General features: G+C 41.5%; 1 protein-coding gene across 1 annotated transcript in view; it reads right to left on the bottom strand.

Moving 5' to 3' along the window:
- Positions 1-20,630, bottom strand: part of FGD3 (FYVE, RhoGEF and PH domain containing 3) — a 196,696-nt gene that overhangs the window by 21,988 nt on the left and 154,078 nt on the right. Inside the window, exons 11-15 of the mRNA XM_069967044.1 lie at positions 11,749-11,841; positions 11,305-11,384; positions 9,801-9,831; positions 8,283-8,384; positions 7,035-7,097 (exon numbers count right to left, since the gene is read on the bottom strand). Of these exons, the coding sequence (XP_069823145.1) occupies positions 7,035-7,097; positions 8,283-8,384; positions 9,801-9,831; positions 11,305-11,384; positions 11,749-11,841 (369 nt within the window). The remainder of the gene's footprint in view (positions 1-7,034; positions 7,098-8,282; positions 8,385-9,800; positions 9,832-11,304; positions 11,385-11,748; positions 11,842-20,630) is intronic.

The following is a 20,630-nucleotide window of genomic DNA, read 5'->3' as shown; positions in this document are numbered from 1 at the left end:
TCTATATACAGTAAAGTATACAACTAACAAATCTTGGCGTAATCAAGGTCAAAATGCTAATTTGCATAAACCTTCTCCATTTCCGATTTCAGGGTCATGAGGGTAGGCTTAAATGTCTCGATGAGACTGCCCAAAAAGGATCAGCCATGTTGAATTTAAACATGCCTGATCCTTTGTTTTCAAGGGAGGTAAGCAGCCACAGAGAGGTCTCCTTATGATTGTATTTGCGATCATTTTTCTTCGCTATTTCTTCGCTATTGCGTTCGTATCTACTGCGAACGACCGAACAACGTCTTATTCAATGCAAACAATTTGCGAACGAGCAACGATAAAAACAGGTCCAAGTCTTATAAAGCGATCAACGTTTTCTCGTTCGGTCGTTAATCGTTAACCGCATTTCAACCGAACGATTATCGTTTGGATTCAAACGATTTAAGGGCCCTTAGCCTGCACATGTGTAGGACAATCATAAGGAACGGCTTATTACTGAGTGGCCAAAGGAGAAATCTATGGCCACCACCCTTAATAACTATAGGTTTCTGAAATCAGAGAAATTAGGGAATTGATTATGTAGAAAGCCATGATACCCAATGGAAGGTGATGTGAAATTCAACAGTATCCAATCAGAATACCTTGGTAATAATTTTGCAGGCCCCTCTGAACCAGTTCATGTCATGTGTTACCATCATTGTACATATGGGACTGATAGAGTCCTGTATACATAAAGTGACTCCTCGGGAGAATAGGGTCTGTGAAGGATTGCAGAAAATACATAGAGTCCATGTCTCTCTACACTTTTATGGCCTTTTTTATTTGGATGAAGCCGCCAGCCGTGTACATTCTGCTTATTACAATGTATCAATTCTTTCTGGCCTGAAACCAGTCACTTTAATGTGTAATGAGTCATGGGCCACAAAATGAGAGAGATGAAATGTAATCCGTCTGAATAAGATTGATGTCTAACAGAGCGCGATAAAAGGGAAATGTACAACCACAATAGCTACATTTAATCTGACTCCCAAGAATTTTGTATTAATATTAAACTTCTAAAATGTCACCAAGGACCCTTTATAGGCGGCAGATGATGCGCTCAATGTAACAGAGAGTCCCCATAAGCAGCAGGTAGGGATCACTCAATTAGGGAACAAAGTGTCATTATTTAACTATAAGAGGTCCCGGTAAATCACCAATAAATTGCATATTTTTTTTCCTTTTCTGTCAAAATGTAATACAGTCCATTACTCTTTTTCTTAATGTTTGACTCTAGGGCGAATAGGGGACAACCTATATGGCCACCAATACCCCTATACGAGGGGTTGTCACTCATTTACTCCTGAATGTATTAGGAAAAACTGTTGAATTACATAATAATCTCTATATTCTGTTCTCTTGTCCCATATGATAACTAAGAATACTCCTCGTCATAGAAAGCCCATTAGATACTGGAATGGGATAACTGGTTGGCACTTTCTGAACTAATATACGGTATACTGTACCAGAAGGTAATTGGACACCCCTGCAATCCACATCATTGTGCCGTCGTGTTACACATCACCATCACCACTCATGAATAGTGTGGGAAACAATGTTGGCATCGGTCGCATACAAGATGCCATGCAGCTTGGAGGTCTCTGATTTCGACAAAGGCGTAATCATCATCAAATGGATTGGCCTGCCCAGACCTTAACCCTTTCAAGAACCTCTTGGATGAGCTGGAGCGTCGACTTGAGTGGTGCCACCACCCTCTGAAATCGGTGAAGGAACTCACGTCATTTCCAAGAGTGGAAGAAAATACCCCTAGCCGTCATACAAGGACTGGTGGAGAGTAAGCCTAGAAGGGTCACAGATGTAATGGCCGCTCGTGGAGGATCCACTTACTATTAAAGGTTTTAAAGGTGAATAAAATTAGTTTTCCTTTTCTATCACAGGTGTCCATTACTAGATAGCGTTTTACCTTCTAGTGTATATCAATATACAGAGATATAGATAGAAAAGCTAGGGTGAGTATAAGGGAGTGTTACATGTTTTGAAAAACTAATGCAATGTGCTATGACTACTGCAGGCCATTAGGGGGCAGCGGAGGAAACAGGGGGTTTAAAAAACACCCAAAGGAATCAGTGTAGTAGGCATAAGGCCTAGGGCAGGTTTACAGTCTAAGGCTATGTTCACACTACGTAAGTTCTGCGGTACTTACGTAGTGCTGCAGGTTGAGGGAATTCCGGACGGAGTGTATACATATAGTATACACTCCGGCCGGGATCCCTAGCGGCGCCACGAGAAACCGACATGTCGGTTTTCTGCGGCTGCTATTCAATGAATAGCAGCTGCAGAAAACCCTGTCAGTGCACACTATGGAGCGTGCAGTGCACACTATGGAGCGTGCAGTGGAGAGTTATCAAAACTCAGCGGTGCTAAAGATCAGGGATGATCTTATTTGAGACCGTCCGGGTCACTGAACAGCCGGTCTCATACAGCGTCTGAACATAGCCTAAAAATTTGCCTCATTTACATATAAACCACTAAAATTTCTGATGATCACATCAGGGTACCCAGATGTCAACATGTTCAATACAAAAGTAGAGAAGAAACAGTTGTGTAATCCCTATTAGACGTCTATATGTTGGGGAACTGAACATACACTTAAAATGAGAATGAGAACCCTTTAACAATCAAAGACAATAAAACACCTTGTGGCTAAACATCCATCCCAGGACACAACACAAAATATATGAAAACTGTCAAATTCCCAAGAGACAAAGGGCTTTCGGGATACAAATCCATGCCAGCCTTTGACACAGTTCACACAAGACTACATCTGCCACCAGGATTTATGCCATGTTATACCATCTAAGGAACCTGCTGCAGGGATAGTGAAGCATCATCGCATCTCTGAACGAACACCAATTTACAGACAATAAAACTCTCACACCGCTTATCTGAGGACTCATTAAGAATTTACCCTCCAAGCTCATCCACTTTTATTCTTTAATATATCACTCCGCTGTTCTTTTGTGCAGATCTATAGCTCCATGTCTGATGAAGAGACCTAAGTAGTCTGGAAAGCTTGTGGTTTAACATCAATTCTTTTATTCCAGTTAGCCATTAAAGGCCATCATAACTCCTAGACTATTGTTGTGTTTCTCTGATTGAGGACAAGAAGACTTTTTTACAACTCGCTAACAGGCTGACAATCGTTTTTGTGATCATCCACATTGAGATGGGCTCAAAGCAACTCACATATAGATATACACGTATACTTGCAGGGGTGAAACAGCTGAAGGCCGCACAAGTAAAAAAGTCATATAACGGTATGTCGATGGTGTATCTTTTTATTTTTATTTTTTATTTTTTGAAAAATTCACAGCGGACTACTCAGCAGAAATCTGAGACGTAGCTTCCGATCTCCACTGTGTACGTCACTTGTAGCAGGAGGGGAGATGAACGCAGTCAGATGACACCTTGATTCAAAGCTTTGTAACGTGCAATGGCTCCAGACACTTACTGTATAAATACCCAGACTCATATTAACAACATTACCTCCCCTCAGTGATGCAGCCCACTTATGGTGGCAATGGGCCCAGTTCCAGTGCATAGAGCAGGCTGAAGTGCACATGAAGAAAACAGCGCCCATCCCAGGAACTGGGAGGCATTTTGAAAAATGGACAGGGCCACCGTAATCTACGCACAGACGCCGAAAAGGTAGTGTTAAAAAAAGAAAAAGGGAATTGGTACATTTGCTTTAATAAAGGCATATAGTGCATTTTTGGAAGAGAATAATTAAAAAAAAAACATAAGCTAAATCTGGTGCTTATTCTCACTGCCTATAGGGGTATTCCTATCTGTGGTAGCCATCCCCAGTAAGCACAGGATAGGGCATAACTAAAGGCCTATTAGACAGATAATAGTGTGGGCAGGGCTGTATGGACATTGTTAGCAATGTCCGTGCAGCCATAAAATATTAAAGATGTTATTCTTACCATTGTTCCCTGCTGTCCTCCCGCCGTGTTTCGCAGCTGCCGAACCAATCTCTGCAGTGACAGCCCGCTTAGCCAATCACTGCTAGTGGCACATTCCGCTCTTTGTCAGTGATTGGCAGAGCAGACTGTAGAGATGAGTTTGTATGTGGCGGCTGTGGTCAATTTAAACTATAGGTGTCAAACTCATGGCCCTCCAACTGTTGCAAAACTACAATCCCCATCATCTCTGGTCAGCCAAAGCGAAGTTTGACACCCCTGATCTAAACAATGTAAGGCTATAGATCAGGGATGGGAAACCTGCAGCCCTCCAACCGTTACAAAACTACAGTTCCCATCATGCCTGGACAGCCAATGCTTAAGGACATAAAAAATGTACTTTATTCATGTTGTTTTCTCGTTTTATGTTGCATTCTGTACGTGTACTGTACATTTTGTATGTTAACACCTTATTATATGTATAGAACTCTGGAATTAAGGACATCTTAAAAATAATAAAAAGGATCCATGTACTGTTATTAAAGTAATGGGAATGTTTTACAGTTCCTATGGCAGGTTTAAGCTGCCATCAGCCTATGAGGAAATGACATAACACAAACTGTATCTACAATTACACATACATTGTAGATTTTATTGCCAAAAGGACTTACTATTACAAGATATCATCATCACATTGATGACTATTGTAGCCATAAGCTGCTCATCTATCACCAGCTATACTGCTGATATTACAGAAGCTATTAATTTCATGTTCCTGCCACCACAGACACTACAGAAGTGAGCCTGGCTTTACTGTCTGCTGATCAGCAGTGGTCACATTGGCTGTCTGCCACTGCCATCTAGTGGTCAACTTCATAACTTGCAAATCTGTCTTATCAGTCATAAGTATAGTAGAGCAGGACATAAATCCGGTAATCTCCGCCGGAGCACACGCTCGGCTTCCAACAATTTTAAATTGTTTTCTGCTTTCAGCCTGTATTAACTGATTCTACAGCAATCGGCTCAGACAAGAGGCAAGCCAAATTGTGCAGTCAGGGGAACCTGGCCTGGTTAGACTTTGCATAATCACATAGCAGGATCAGGAAACTCATAATGGAGTGTAGCAGGGGTTGGATGTAACATTTGGTCTGGGCATCTTCCCATCACCTGCCATCTATATACTTCTATATCAATGAAAATAAACCATCATCACCTGGATGATCTGAGCCGCGAAGCCATGATGAAAAACAGAGGGAATGTATTGCCTAGATTTTTTACCGATTAGAGCTAGATGCAGAAACCTATTTTTGTATAATTATTTTTTGTACATTATTATTATGAGACATCCATATTTCCTGAGTTGTGTTTAACAGCATTAAGAGATATGCTTTATGGCAAGCCCTATGAGCATCTCCAGACCCTATTTTTTGTATGGGACATGTTTGTAAGCATAGTCTGTGACCTTTGTGACCTGCGCAGAGGTTACGTCACAGGGAAAGGAACGTTGAGCTACTATTATTTTCTACTATTATATGCTGTTGTCTCACTTTAATGCTGTACAGATCCCTTTTCAGCAGTCTCCTCCTTATCATCACAGACAAAGAAGGTCTCGCCTTTGTTTTAGACATATTGGTGAAACTGAAAACAGCAAGATTTCAGCATTATGTTAGACTATAGATAACTTTATAGAAAGCATCACCCATTGATGACACATTCTCTTTAAATACTCGCTGTTGTTTCAAACACCTTTCCTCTGTGGAACAGTCTATGTGAATTCCTAACATATTTGTAAATTCCTTTATTTAGCAGAAAAGACTCCTTAGCCTACAAAAACATCTCTAAAGTGTTAGCCACTAGAGGGGAGATCTATAAACGCTGCGTCTGGAGTGTACACCAGAAATAAGGCGCATATTTGCCCCTTCTCCCTGGCATGACCTCCTCCCACATCTGATTTACCATAATTTAAGCCTGCTCGCAGGCAGAAATCAGGGCAGAAATCTCAGGAGAATGTGTGGATGTCTGTGCCCGCTGGCAGGCCCAGGCTAATGGGGCATTAGGGGCCTTATTTAGGACCGGCGTACAAGTTCATTAATGTCCCCCTTGTTGTCTAATTTCCACTTCCTGTTGTCAGGGGATTTTTGTCTCTAGTAACACAAAGACCCAGAGCAAAACACAGAAAAGTGGGGGAAAGGAGGGAGGAAGCCTAAAGGCCCTATTCCACGGGCCGACTTGAGGAGCAAAACGGGCACTCTCAGCGCTCGTTTGCTCCTCATTCCCTGTTCACTGCCGCTGCCATTCCATGCGGCAGCAGCAAGCGGGTGAGTCCGGGGAGGGCCGGGGGCTGATTGTTGCCTTCTATTCCACGGGACGATTATCGGCCGTGACGGCCAATAACGGCCAAATACGGCCGATAATCGTTCCGTGGAATAGGGCCCTAAGAAAGCCTGGGCATTGCATTACTGCATAAGGGTATGTGCACACTGAGGAAAATCTGCCTGACGGCAGAATCTGCCTGACTACAGCACTATGTTGTCATAACATAGCAGAAAGGACTGTGTATTGTGCTGTGGTAGTTGAGGGGGAGGGGGGGGGGGGGGGGAGTCCAGATCGCTAATTAACAGTTATATAACTTTGTAATATCTGTTAATTAAGGAAAAAAGTAAAACGTTGTCCTATAAGTATAAACCTGGGATCAGTCTAACACACAATAATCATCAAAGATTCCTGACATTTTTATGAACCCTAGTTTTTGGTTTTGGTTTGCAGGGATAATAAAGAATGATGCATGGTCTGGATCAGCTCCTGTGCCCTTCTGGTATTGTACAAACATTACAATTCACTGTTCTGAGATATACGTTACCTACTATAACTTGTACTATTTTTTCTGCTTTATCTCTTACTACTTTATTTACCAGACTGTACTGTTTGTGAATTTCCTTTGTTGTAAAATGTTAAAATTTCAATAAAAAAAATTTGTGTGTGTGTGTGTGTGTGTGTGGGTGGGTGGGGGGGATGATGCATGTTCACATTCAGTCCTAAGCCAAAAACACAAGATAATGGTACAGTATGAAGGATACTTACTCCCCCTGGTGAGCCGCAGCCATCTGATCCTGGAGCTGAGTCGTATGATCCCAGAGTTGCTATCTGGACAGGAATGACAAAAAAATATATTTTTTAATATTTTTTTAAAATACCAAATAATGTATGGATATGGTTATGATATAGTATCACCCTATGACCCACAATAGAGAAATTTATTAATTTAATAAGAACCCTGCATAGCTGGAAACAAAAAAGGTAAGGCCTATAACAGAATTTTGAATAGCCAGCACCCCACTCACACCTGTTCAGTTTGCATGCTGCCATGGCTAACAAACAGACAAAAACAGAAAATTGCTGCAGCAACCTGGAAGTGTCAGGACTCACCACATATACTCCCCCCAGCGTACACACAATTAAAATCTGTTCTTATTTATTTATTTTTCATATATAAAAAATTAGGTTCTTAGCAAACAATTTGATCAAATAAAATGTACCATCTCACCATGTTCAGGTGACCTTACAGAGAGTTGGACCCTATTCTTAGCTAACTGCCTCTCTCGGACTGTAAGTCTACAAAACTGGGCATACAGGATCAAGTAAACTTTGTGTGAAACACCCACAGGAGATGGGTGGAGTGTACAGTTAAAAGGAGGTGGCCACACGCTCCATATGTGACACACTCCACCCAGCTCCTGTGCGTGTTTTACAGTTTAGTTGATTCTGTATGCCCAGTTTTGTAGACTTATAGTCCTAGAGAGGCAGTTAGCTTAGTATGGGGTCCAACTCTCTGTGGGGTCACCTTAACATGGTGTGTTGGTACATTCTACTTGATCAAATAGTTTGCTAAAAACCTCTTTTTTTATACATACAAAGAATTTCATTAGGGATTGGTGTTTTACGGGCAATTCTGGGGGTGGTCATCATTGGTACGGTTGGTGGGCTTAAATGTCCTAGGATTATGTTGGCAACTATGACCCTAAATCTTAGAAGGAGCCACTCTTTTAACACAGGATCGATTTATACCTATGGACATACCCAACATATGTGGAAAACAGCAACAGCCCAAAGGATCAAAACTATAGGACTAAATCCAGAGGGTTATGGACGGTGTTAGAGAGTAATAAGACATCTTATACTCAGATACTGTAAAGTACAGCTCCTTCCTTGGAGCAATATACTTTTATAACCTGAACTGACAGGTTACCTAAAATCTGGCATAGACTACTATCAATAATTGTGAACAATTCCATTAATTAGTTTTTCTATTTGAGTTTTGGTGATAATTACCGGCGAGTCTGGACAATGCTCCTCCTCTCGGGAGAACGAACTGTTAAACGCTCGGAACGTTTCACTGTTTTGTTTGTGCTTTTCAATTGTTGCTTGAATAACCTAATAATGTGAAGAAAGCAAATGACAGGTTAGTGGTGGATGATATCATAGTGTCACACAGTAACTATAGAAGGTAATAAATCACCCCCTGTAAGTGACTTAATGAATACTATATGGATGGCTGATCATCTGCTCTGTAAACATAAACAGAATATTAAAACACTTTTGCTTGTGGTTGGTGAATATATTATGTTGGTATAATCATTTAGAGTTTTAAGCATTTTTAATATCACCAAGAGAAGGACAAATGTGTTTTTTTCCAAAGTTTTTGTTGTCCCCTTTGTCTGTGTTCCAGAGCGGTGGTGCCCAAAGCAAACAGTGAATGTAGCCAGAAGCAGACAGCTCCATATATTGTATAGTGGCCATGCTTAGTTACTACAGTCTCACTAAATTTAAATTGGTGTTGAGCTGTAGTAAACTTGCACAGTCACTACATAATGTACCTAGCTGTCTGCTTCTGGCTCTCTTCACTGTGTGGGTTTCACGGCTCTGGCAAACAGCACCTCACCGATCAGATAGTGATGACCTATCCTTGCAGCAATTTTTATGGACAAACACGGGGAAAGAGTCAACAAAGGTGCCAGACTAAAATAGTACAGTCCCAATGTATTGAACGGTGGGGACCATACCCTTGCAGTGAACCCCTCCCCCTTTTGCCCATTTTGACCACTAACTCCAAGAACCTCCACCCACCAAGCTGTCACAACCCCAACAGGCTGCCCTTCAAAAAAATCCCTGAACCTAAAGCATTCTCTAAAATACCGCCAGACAGCTAAGGTAAAAAAATGGGGAGGTGGGAAATAACAACATATTGGCACACTAAAGGGCGGGAGAAAGTGTGCCAGACACCTATGAACTGTATGTAGTCAATTTATGTATGATTATGGAAGAAGAAATGGGATTTAAGTATACTGACTTATTGTTTTGGTACATTGACAGATGGCAAAAGGACAATGGGGCCCTATAGATTCAAAATATGTGCCAGAAGCTTTACGCATTGATCAGCCACAGGTCCTATGGGTTCACAACCAACAACATGACAGACTATACTGCGGATTGTTGTAAAATAAAATCACTGTGAGATTCCACAAATTAGGAAATGATTAACCATGCCAACCATAACCATGCCAACCATGACCGATCCTGCATGGCCAATCACATTTTCCACCAGCAAAATCAATTGTTGTTCATGTGTATCTTTTACCGACAATTGTCGGCAAAAAGAACAAAAGAACAGCCATTATGTTATGGGTACAGCATACACTGATCATCATGGCCTTAGACCTATCAGGTTAAAAAATACTTACAAAAGTAGTTACTTTCTATTGTTAACAGGAAAAATGTCACATGATTTCATATTATGACATTTATGGATTATAACAATGACTATTAGCAGAAAACCATATAACTACACACCTGGATCCATTCTTTCTTCTCTTCTTCTGTCCTATAATGAGAAAAGGAATTTCAATGTTTTGTATCTTAGGATACATAGTATATTATCCAATACACAAATACAATATATAACAAAATACAACTAAGGATTTCCCAGTAGCCATGGGTAGGTAACATTTTTCCTTTGCGGGTGACCATACGCCTTCAATAACTATCTCTCCCCTCCTCCTAATACACAGCTCAGCATGGCCAAATGTTTCAGTTCTCTCTATAGGGAGGGGTAAGCCACAGCCAGACGGCTGGCTGTGGCTTATCTCTTCTAGAATAAGGACACTATTAAACGGGACGATTATTGTGCGGAAAATCGTTACATCATTCCAATTTAAACGATAATCATTCTGTGTAATTGCAGGCAACAATTGAAAAATTGTTTGTGTGTCGTTGATCGTTGATTTAGAGCTGAACCTAAAATTATTGTTAATCGTTCGCTAATCGCTCACTGTAATTCCACATTCGTTCACTCAAGTCCTGCATGTTTTCACTAATTGTTCAGTATAATTGCACATTGTTCATTGTTTTGCTGGGATCAGATGGAGTAAACGATCGCAGTAATAATCATAGTAACGATCATAGTAACAATCGTAACTATCGACTATCGTTCTGTGTAATATGGTGAACGATTTCAGGTTAACGATAAACATTCTCATTTGCGATCATTTATCGTTAGCCGTTAATCATTAAAAATCGCTTTATCTAATAGGACCCTGAAGGGGTCAGGCAGTGATTTTCAATCACGTCCAGCCCCTGTCTCCATTGACATCATCAGTTGATGGTCGGGAGGGCCCCACACACTTTATACTGACGGCTGAACCTATGAGCGGAGGGTAGGACAAAATCATTAAGTGTATGAAGATACTTACTAAGGAAAGTACATGTAAGGGTGAAGCCTATTTGTATATTCTGCTTATATGTAACTACATTCTGCTCAGGTTTCTCTGTTTTATCGGCAATAAACAGATCTCTATATCATATGAATACACACAGAAGGGAAAGTAGTGCAGCTGTACAAAAATATAACTTTTATTAATTTTGTCTTATATTATGAATTTGCTAAAAATCGTCAGTTCCTGTTCACACGATAATATTAAATGTATATTATTAGTTTGGTTACCCGGCACTCACACTATACAGTGAACAGGGCCAGAAGCACCCAAGCCGATCAGCTATCCGGTGCCCGTACTACACAGTGTACATGAGACGTTATTTGAAGAAGCGTTCTGCCTTGGCCTAGGAGGAAGTACAAAAAAAATTCTCCTCCTATAATATATATGTGCTTTGACAGAACATAAGGACCCTGGTAATACAAACTGTACCACTATTTTAAGATATACAATGATGCGTGTGACTTCTATAGAGACAGGCGATGTCAGAGTGTCCATCTTGCATTCTGGCAGCGCCTACAGACACTGGATTATATAATGCATTTCCCATCAGGCACCATGACTGCAGACACAACAGATCCTACCTGGCTTGCACTTCCAGCGATCGCTTCTTCCCGGTTATCAGGAAGGTGTGAGATGCATTTGGTTTCACAATTTCCTGGACCTGATAGACAAAATAGTTAAAGATGAATATTTCCAGGCTTATTAGACTGTCACAATCCATCTTCATTCATTTTATTAAACAGTTAGGCTCCAGATATTGAACTTATTAGGATGTCACTCTATACAGATGGGAAACTCCTTGTGCAATGAAATTGTCAATAATAAGCCTGCATATCATTGCGAGATGGCAGCGGATCGACAGCTTAGTGCAATTTAATCGGTTATGTTGTTTCACTCCATAGTTATAAAGAAAATCTGAATATGTTAAAAATAATAGTCCTGACAGGACTGATAAGAGCTGTGCTGTACTGATGGAGGCCTGTAGACGGCGGAGTAGTAAAGCTATATACCTAGATAGGTCTCACCTGCAATCCAGCAATGTCTATCTTCTCGCGGACACTGAACTTCTGTCCCATCAGCCTCAGTTTAGGGACACAGTATAGCATCATGCTGTTAAACTGGGAAACAAGATACCATATGTCAATGTTTTGTTGAAGGAATATTTTGATACTTATGTGGTACAGCATTTCTATTAATAATAATAATAATGATAATCAAATGAGAAATATGAAATTTTTTACCATCTACCAACCTCAAAAACCTGAGGATCCAGCATAAAAATAGTTACCAAATTAATCCATTGCTTTATACCTTTTACTGTTCAAACAGATGAGCCCCACTCCAGAAATTAAAGTGAATTGATTGTTTGTCTAATCTAAATAAGGATCAGCTATTATAGCGGGGGGATAACTGTGCACAACTGCTTATTTCTCTTACAGTGGCCACTACAGGACAACAGGGGAATTACATTTTGTTAGTTAAAGGGGTTCTCCGATTACAACTTACTTGTCCCCTATACACAGGATGGGGACAAGAAAGAGACTGCGGGTGACCCGACCTCTGTGTTCCCCTGAAATCTCCAGATCAGCGCCTGCTAATCTTGTTTTAATACAGCCGCAGGTCGGCACGTCTATTTTAATCTATGGAGCTGCCGAAAAGAGCCGAGTGCTGTACTGGCTGTCTCTGGCAGCTCCTTAGAAAATGAATAGAGCCACGGGTCACAAGCCGACCTGCGGCTATATTCAAAACACAGAAGCTGGGGTCAAACTGGAGATCGCAGGGGGGCATGGAGGTCGGTCCACCTGTGGTCTTTGACTTGCTACAAGTAAGTCTCTTACAATTAAGTCTTAATTGGAAACCCCCTTTAGGCCGGGTTCACACAGCCCCCACCGCAGTGCACTGATTTGTTGAGCGCCGGGAGACCCCAAAGCAAGCCAGAGTGGGGACCCGGTAAAGTATGTACCCGGGCCGTGGGAGTTAGGGACACTGACTTTGAAATACTCGCAGCGGGATAACAATCCTGCTTTGAGTGTGTCATCCCATTGAAGTGAATGGGCAAGTATCCGCTAAGATCCGCTGCAGATACGGTATGTGTGAACCCAGCCTTAAAGGGAATCTGTCAGTTCTATATCATGCCCAAGAGCTGCAGACATGGGCATATGGCTAATAGGGAGGTTAAACAAATTAGCTGCTGGCTGTTTGCAAAATTCTAAAATCATGTTTTCTTTCTAAAAAGGTGGAGCTGAGATGGAACATACAAGTCTTCTCCCTCCACCATCTCTCCCTGCTTGGGTTTGGCTTCCAGCAATGAGCCTTGAACATCAATCATGCAGGGAGGGGTGGGGAAGCAGGAATGGTGTATGCTGAAGCTCAGCATGGCCTCTATTACTCTTGACTTTAGAAAGAAAACATGATTTTATAACTTTGTTAACAGTCATCTCCAGTTTTGTCAGCTTTCCCCCCCATGTCTGCAACTCGGAGCAGGAACGATAACTGCTGATAATCGGCCAGTGTAAAAACACTCATTTGAGGCCCTGTATTGTGCAATGTAAAGATTCTCTTTAATGGCTTTCAACTCTTTGCTGTGAGTCTCTGCGCTGGACAACTGGGGGCCAATCCCATATGGGCACCTCTATCTATCTATCCATCCATGTGGCCTTATTACTTTATACAAATTACAATATATTGGTCTGTGCAGTACTATGGTTGAACTGCTAAGTCTGCATTCTGATGCAGTGGAATCTGACAAATCCACCATAGCAGGACCTATAAGTCATAGCTGATTGCACCGTGGTCACACCAGCAGCTGTCTGATCAGCAGATCTTCAAGCATATGTCCAGTCTCGAATTGAATTTAACTTACAGGCCCCCTACTAAGAAAGCGAAAATGAGGAAATTCCATGCCAGACGCTTCTCAGTTGGAAATTACACGCTTAAATCCCTGATTTCTTCCACAACATGACGATACTGGAGATCTAAGCAATAAACAGCTCAATATATATTCTCCGGGGGAAAATCAAGACTCTGTGCAATTGGCGCCGTATTACAACGCGCAGAACGGATCACACCTTTTTTTTTTTTTTTGTTTATTCACAAAAAATCTTCTGAAATTTTTCATGGGATATCATGATTTCAAGAGCATAGCGTACAATAGCTTATGGGAAATAACTTGCGGACAGTAATTCTATTGTGGCTTTTTTGAGTTGAAGAAAGGGAATAAATGTTGGGCCTTTATTTTTTAATGTCTGAATAGTAGTGCGACTAAATTGCTCATTTTTTTCTGAAATTTCTAACTGGAACTTTGGGGTCATTAACTTAAATGGGTTATTCAGGATTAGAAAGGCATAGCTGCTTTCTCCGAAAAATAGCACCACACCTGGTTGTGTGTGGTACTACAACTTAGCGCCATTCCCTTCACTGGAACCAAACTGCAGTGTTTCTGTAATAAAGATCCTGGAAACACCCTGTAATGTCAACCCTACTATGCCCGGTTAATACTTATACCAAGGCCTTTATATAGTCATATTGTACAATGTATGGCTATGGCCAATAATAATTTATCATATATTACAAACTATTCATTATTTATACGGCATGTTACACAAACTTTAGTTGAGGTTAACATAAAATTATACTGAACCTTCTAAGCTATGGGTAATTCATAGGTGTTATTAGTGTTCACTAGACTGTTTATCTCATACTATATAGCTCTATATAGACAGAGCCTCTAGACACTGCCCTTATTCCTAAATGGCCAACCATTCTCTTATTCCAATGACTGTATCTTAGGTGCTGTAGCTACCTCTGCACCCCCTAAATCTTCACCCGTGAATGGAAAAAAAAAAAAAGGCCGCGCCACCCATACAGGGTCAGATTAAAGGGTTAGTTCACCAAAAAAATTAACTGGTTCCAGCAAGTGCCAGAGATTTGTAATTTACTTCTATTAGAAAATTGTCCAGTACTTATCAGCTGCTGTATGTCCTGCAGGAAGTGGTGTATTCTTCCCTGTCTGAAACAGTACTCTCTGCTGCCACCTCTGTCCATGCCAGGAACTGTCCAAAGCCATAGCAAATCCCCATAGAAAACCTTTCCTGCTCTCTAGACTGGAAAGAATACCCCTTCTGGCAGGATATACAGCAGCTGACAAGTCTGGAAGACTTGAGATTTTTTTAATAAAAGTAAATTACAAATCTCTGTCACTTTCTGGGACCAGTTCATTTAAAAGAAATACATTTCTTTGTAAACTACCCCTTTAACACCAGTAAGTGAAGGATCTGGGGTTCCTTTTAGTGCCCGCTGTATGGGCTTTTTACGGCCGTCACTACTGGTCTTTATTCTGTCCCCGTCGGCTTTTTACGGCAGGGACAGAATAAATGGTAGCGGCACAGGAGATCAGCCTTTATCGGCTTTCGCCGATGACAAGTCATGACAGCGGCATGTAACGGATTCCGGTCAGGTGCGGTACTATACTCACCTAATCGGAAGTCCCACGGCGAGGTCCGGGCCTCCAATCGTCGCCATGGCAATCCCGAGGGCCTCCAGATTGCCAGGGTAAAGCCTCTACACAGTCATGCGAGAGGTATGGGTGTGTAGATAGATTGCCTGTCAGCTTGTTGCTGATATGGGCAATACACTGCACTACACAAAATCTACTATAAAATCAAAAGATCACTGCTTAGTGTAATGTAGCTTAGCTTAATGTACACTAGTGTAAAAGTGAAAAAAAAAGTTTACACCAAACACACACACACAAAAATCCCCCCAGCCCCCCAATAATAAAAATGCATTAAATTCCCTATATAGAATAAAACATTACATAAAACCACCTAAAAACATAAAACCTATATATATTTGGTATTGCCACGTCTGTAGCGACCCAATCTATAAAACTATTTTATTAATTATATTGCATGACACACGCTCTAAAAGAAAATAGATAAAATCAGCACCAGAATCAAAACGTCATATATATGTAATACTTGGTATCAATAGAAACTACAGATCTTCTCGCAAAAAATGAGCCCAAAGCCAGCTCTGTTGCGCAAAAGATAAGAACGCTATGGATCTTGCCATGTGGCGACAGTTTTTATCCTTTTCTTCAGGAAGATAGTTTCTATTGTGCCAAAGTGGTAATAATAATAAAAAAAAACCATGCCCATTTGGTATCGACCTATCCGTAGTGACCCAGAGAAAACAAAAATTATGTTGTTTTTACCGCATGCTGAATAGCGTATGTTTACTATTTCAAAAACAGGAAAAGTGAATGATCATTTTCCCAGTTTTTCATGATATTTTGATGTTTTTACCAAAAAATTACACAAAATAGTGACCAAATTTTACCCCTAATATAAAGTATAATATAATAAAATCACTAGCATACTTTAATGCATTACTGCAATTTAACCGCATAAAGTAAGACAGGTCAGAGCTTGGTCATTAAAGCCCAAACTAGCTGCAGCACTAAGGGGTTAATATTTTTCATTTCCTTACAGGTCTTGGAAATATTACAGCGTTTTCTTGCACTTAAGGGAAGCTGTTAACCAGGTAACCAAAAAGCTCAAAGCAGCAATTACATAAAATTAGTTTCTGAACCCAATTCCCAATTCATTGAATTAATTTAGCGTCGTAAATGATTCTGCGTGCAACCAATACAAACAGCAGAGAGTGGGGAATGTTAAGTCAGTCCAGGCTATATCCATTAGCTAAAGGCAATTTCATTAATAACCATTCATTTCAGGAAAAGCTTCTAAGTGCCGACAAGATGACCCCTGTGCTAGAGAATCAAAGAGCAATTGTCTATGAGGTTCCATTAAGTTACATTTCAGAGGTGACACAGATACTATTAAACACGTTCAGTTTATATAGACATAATTCTCCACATAACTTCAAACCAACAAGTAATGTTCTTTATAGAGTGGAGTTCCTCCTAGTCATAGGACAGACACTATAGATACTGTCGGGCAGATGCACATGTTGGTGCCATCCTCATTCCATGGGTAGCCCATAACTCTTAACATTTGAATCCAATTTTAGGCTATGTTCACACAACATACTATTTTTTTTAAAGAACGACCATTGTTTTCCATTAAAGCAATGGCCGTTCTTATCATACTGCAATGAAATGCACTGAAGTCAATGGAACAATGGTCGTTGTTTTTACACAATGCATTGAACAACGCCCATTGCTCAATACATTGTGCTCAATACATGGAGTTCAATACATTTTACTGCGGTATGTATAAGAACATCCTAGTTTTAATGGAAAGCAACGGCCGTTCTTTTAAAAAATAGTACAGTGTGTCACTGTGAACATAGCCACACATTTTAAAGAAGCACTCCAGGTTTTCTCCCCCCTATAATGCACAGTCACCATTACTAGCCCTACAGTGTCATCTGTTTCATTCCAGCACAGCTGCATCCATATGTTTCAATACTGTAACTGGGTCATGTGATCACAATACCAACACACAGAAAATCACAGCGTTTATTGTATCAGAGGAAGTGGTCTGTCCTGGGTGAGCCGACTTTCTGTGAACTTCGGGATTACATCACCACCTACCAGATCTCTTTTGGTTGCTCGCAGATTCCCTCCCTACTTAGATTTAGCTTTTTCCCCTATTTTTTGCTGTGACTTTTCCGACTTCCCATATTTACTTTGGGTAATTGTTCTTCCCTTTATCCCTGCGCACTTCCTCCTCCAACTACAGTGAGCCAGAAGGTGTGTTGTTTGTAGCATATTTCTAGGATATTCCATTACTTTATGATTGGTTGGGGAGGGGGGGAGAAGTTTTAAGAACCCCATGAAGTGTAGGAATAAAAGCTGCATAGCACTTTGGAGTTTTCCCCTGCACTCATGGCCCCCTGGCTGTACAGCTCGGGTTGTCTTTATAGCTCCTTGCACAGCCGGGTGGTGGTGGGTGAAGGGGGTACAAACACAATCTTCATTGATCAGGACAGAATTCTAGAACTTTTTAAAGCGAATGTACCACTGCCCAGTTCCCGTGCACAGCACCAGTCTTTTGGAAGTACTGACCAGGCATGAAGAACTGGGGGCGGGCCCACCAGCCCCCAGTGTGAGGATCTCCCCTCTGTGACATGGCTCCATTAGAATCAATGAAGCCATGTCACAGAGGGGAGGGGGTTTCAACACAATGGGGGCTGGCAGGCCCTCCCCAGTTCTTCATGCCTGGTCAGTACTTCCAAAAGACGGGCGCTGTGCACGGGAACTGGGTGGTGGTTCAAAAAAGGACTGCCCCATCAGCATCCTTGCGTCAGTGCCGATCCATTAGGTATAAAATCCAAAGCGTTGTACCTGATGGTTACATTCGCTTTAAGAATAGCTTCACACGTACCGGATCCGCAGCGGATTTCATGCTGCGAGTTTGGATCCTGTAGTGTGAAGATGAATGGGTCCCATACACGCAGCGGATCCGCTGCCTGTATGGCACCCGGTCCCTTTAACCCCTCCGGCTGTGTGTGACGCTCCCAGCTCCCCTCGTTCCCCATCAGCCAATCAGTGCTGCCGTGCACTGATTGGCTGATGAGGAGCGAGGGGAGCCGGGAGCTTCACACAGCCACGACGCCGAGCACGTAATGTATGCTCAAGCCGGGGCTGCGGGTTGCCGGCGGTGGGGGGGTTAAAGGGGCCGGGTCCCATACAGGCAGCTGCGTGTATGGGACCCATTCAGCTTCACACTACATGATCCGCAGCAGATTTTGCTGCAAACTCACAGCGTAAAATCCGCTGGGGATCCGGGACATGTGAAGCTACCCTAAGGGTGCCTTCACACATACGGTATCGCTGCGTATTTATCTCACCAAACTCGCACAAAACTCGCACGAAAGTAGCTGCGGTTTTTGTGGTGTTGAACTCGCATGTGAAAATCAAAATACTCGCATGTAAAAATCGCACCAAACACAAAGCGAGAATACACATACATTGACTTGACAGCAATCAGTATCGCTGCGGATTTATGTGTGAGAAACTCACAGCGATAAATACACAGCGATACGGTACGTGTGAAGGCACCCTAAAGAACAAAATGAATAATGGTGAACTGTGCACATTGGCTTTTTATTCTATGCACTTGGTGATGTAACTTCTGTGTTCTGCTGTTAGTTCCTTCTATCAGTCTCATTACACATCATTTATTAGAGTATCTGGTGAAGCAGTCTAGACAGTGACCCGAGCTGTCTCTGGGAGAGTTATAATGGACTGTCTAATAAACACATAGAAACAAGTTCTAGCATTATCTGTGCTCTTCTGTAATATTTTAGGGAAGATGGCAGCACGCTTTTCCTATGAGTGATCCATCCTGGAGCAAAGTGATGTCAAAGTATGCAGCTGACAAAGTCTCCTGTTCCTGCTTAGACCCACTAGTACAATATAAAACATGTCATGTTTGATTATTCCCATTGATCTATGCACATCTAAGCATAACCCGCTGATAATACCTGTCAAGGATGTCTTAATAAAGATGTGAGCTTGCCCAGGGCCCGGCACAATGGGCGATCATTAGACTTGCTGTTAATGAAGTCTAGGTATAAGAAAAGGGTCCAAAAACACCTCTGAACCCACCGGGAGACAAGAATACCAGATCTCAGACATCTTTTACAGATTATTGCTAGACTAACTGAACAGAAGTCAACATATCACTGACATTGGGAAACTGGAATTAATATTGCCAAGTCTGGTTCCTGAAAAATATTATCCCAGCATGTATGATGTCCCTGAAACCGCTTAGATCATAGGGAATTTTTAATATATGGAATCAGAATCGTTCCCTTATTTCCTAAATAATGCAGAAGATGTTCAGGCTCATGAAGCCAAGTAACTGGGCCATGGTGGTCCCATGTGAACATAAACTTGGAAAAGTCTCATGTAGAGAATTCAGATTAACCATGAGATTTGCATCATATCAAATATGGTGGTCTGAGAAATCGCAGAATGTTTTCCAGTGTTTCTAGGAGGAATCTTTATGAAATGCACATTCTTTGGGGCCTTAAAGGAGAAGTCCGGTGTCAGGTCTTTTAGGGGTCCTGCCTCGATCGCTGACTGGCTGAGCAGGGCTGACACGTCACAAGCCAGGTCTCCACTCTTTTGAAAAAAATCCCTGATGCTGGACTTCCCCTTAAAGTTGGCTATAAACTGACAGCCGAACGATTGTCTGGCCATCAGTTATCTCTCCAGTCCGAAGCCAGTCTTCCCCATACACCTGGATGTTCGTCACAGCAGAGCGTTCCTGTGTTCTCTATGGGAAGGTGTAAGCGGCAGCAAGAGAGCTCTGGCTGCGGCTTATCTCTCCTAAAACAAAGGGGTCAGGCAGTGATTTTCTATCACATCCGATATAATCTATCGGTGGTTGCTTGGGGGAGCCCCATACACCCTACACTGGCAACTGAACCCACAGAGAGCAGCGGGTTCAGCAACCAAAGTCTAAGATCTATGGGGACCTTTAGGCCCATTCACACGTCATTATATTTTTCAATTGACTCCACTATTTTTTGTCCGCAATCTGAAAAAAGTTATCCGCATTGCATCTGTATTTATGCGGATCTGCAAAAATGAAGAAGTGTAGTTATTACTCTGTTACTATTTGCAGATTGCGGATCTGTATTTTTGTGGATCATCTCTGGAGAAATACAGATCTTATAGAGTTCCATTGGTGTATCCGTGCAATTGCAGTCCACATTAGGAACTGTGCTTTGTGTGTGTGAATAGGGCTTTATACCTTTATACCTTTCATAAAGGCGGCCAAGGAAATAATAATAATTCATTTCCATACTCTTACAAAAAATAATATGTATCTTTGTTTGTTTCAAGGATATTAAATGAAACAAATGATATTATATGTTTCTATATGTCAAATGACTGGCATCTGCTATCAGAAAGGCATATACACCATAT

Source organism: Dendropsophus ebraccatus, chromosome 4 (genome assembly GCF_027789765.1).
Source record: "Dendropsophus ebraccatus isolate aDenEbr1 chromosome 4, aDenEbr1.pat, whole genome shotgun sequence".
Classification (NCBI taxonomy): Eukaryota; Metazoa; Chordata; class Amphibia; order Anura; family Hylidae; genus Dendropsophus; species Dendropsophus ebraccatus.
Note: the sequence above shows the minus strand (reverse complement) of the source record. Positions and strands in the feature narration are given on the sequence as shown.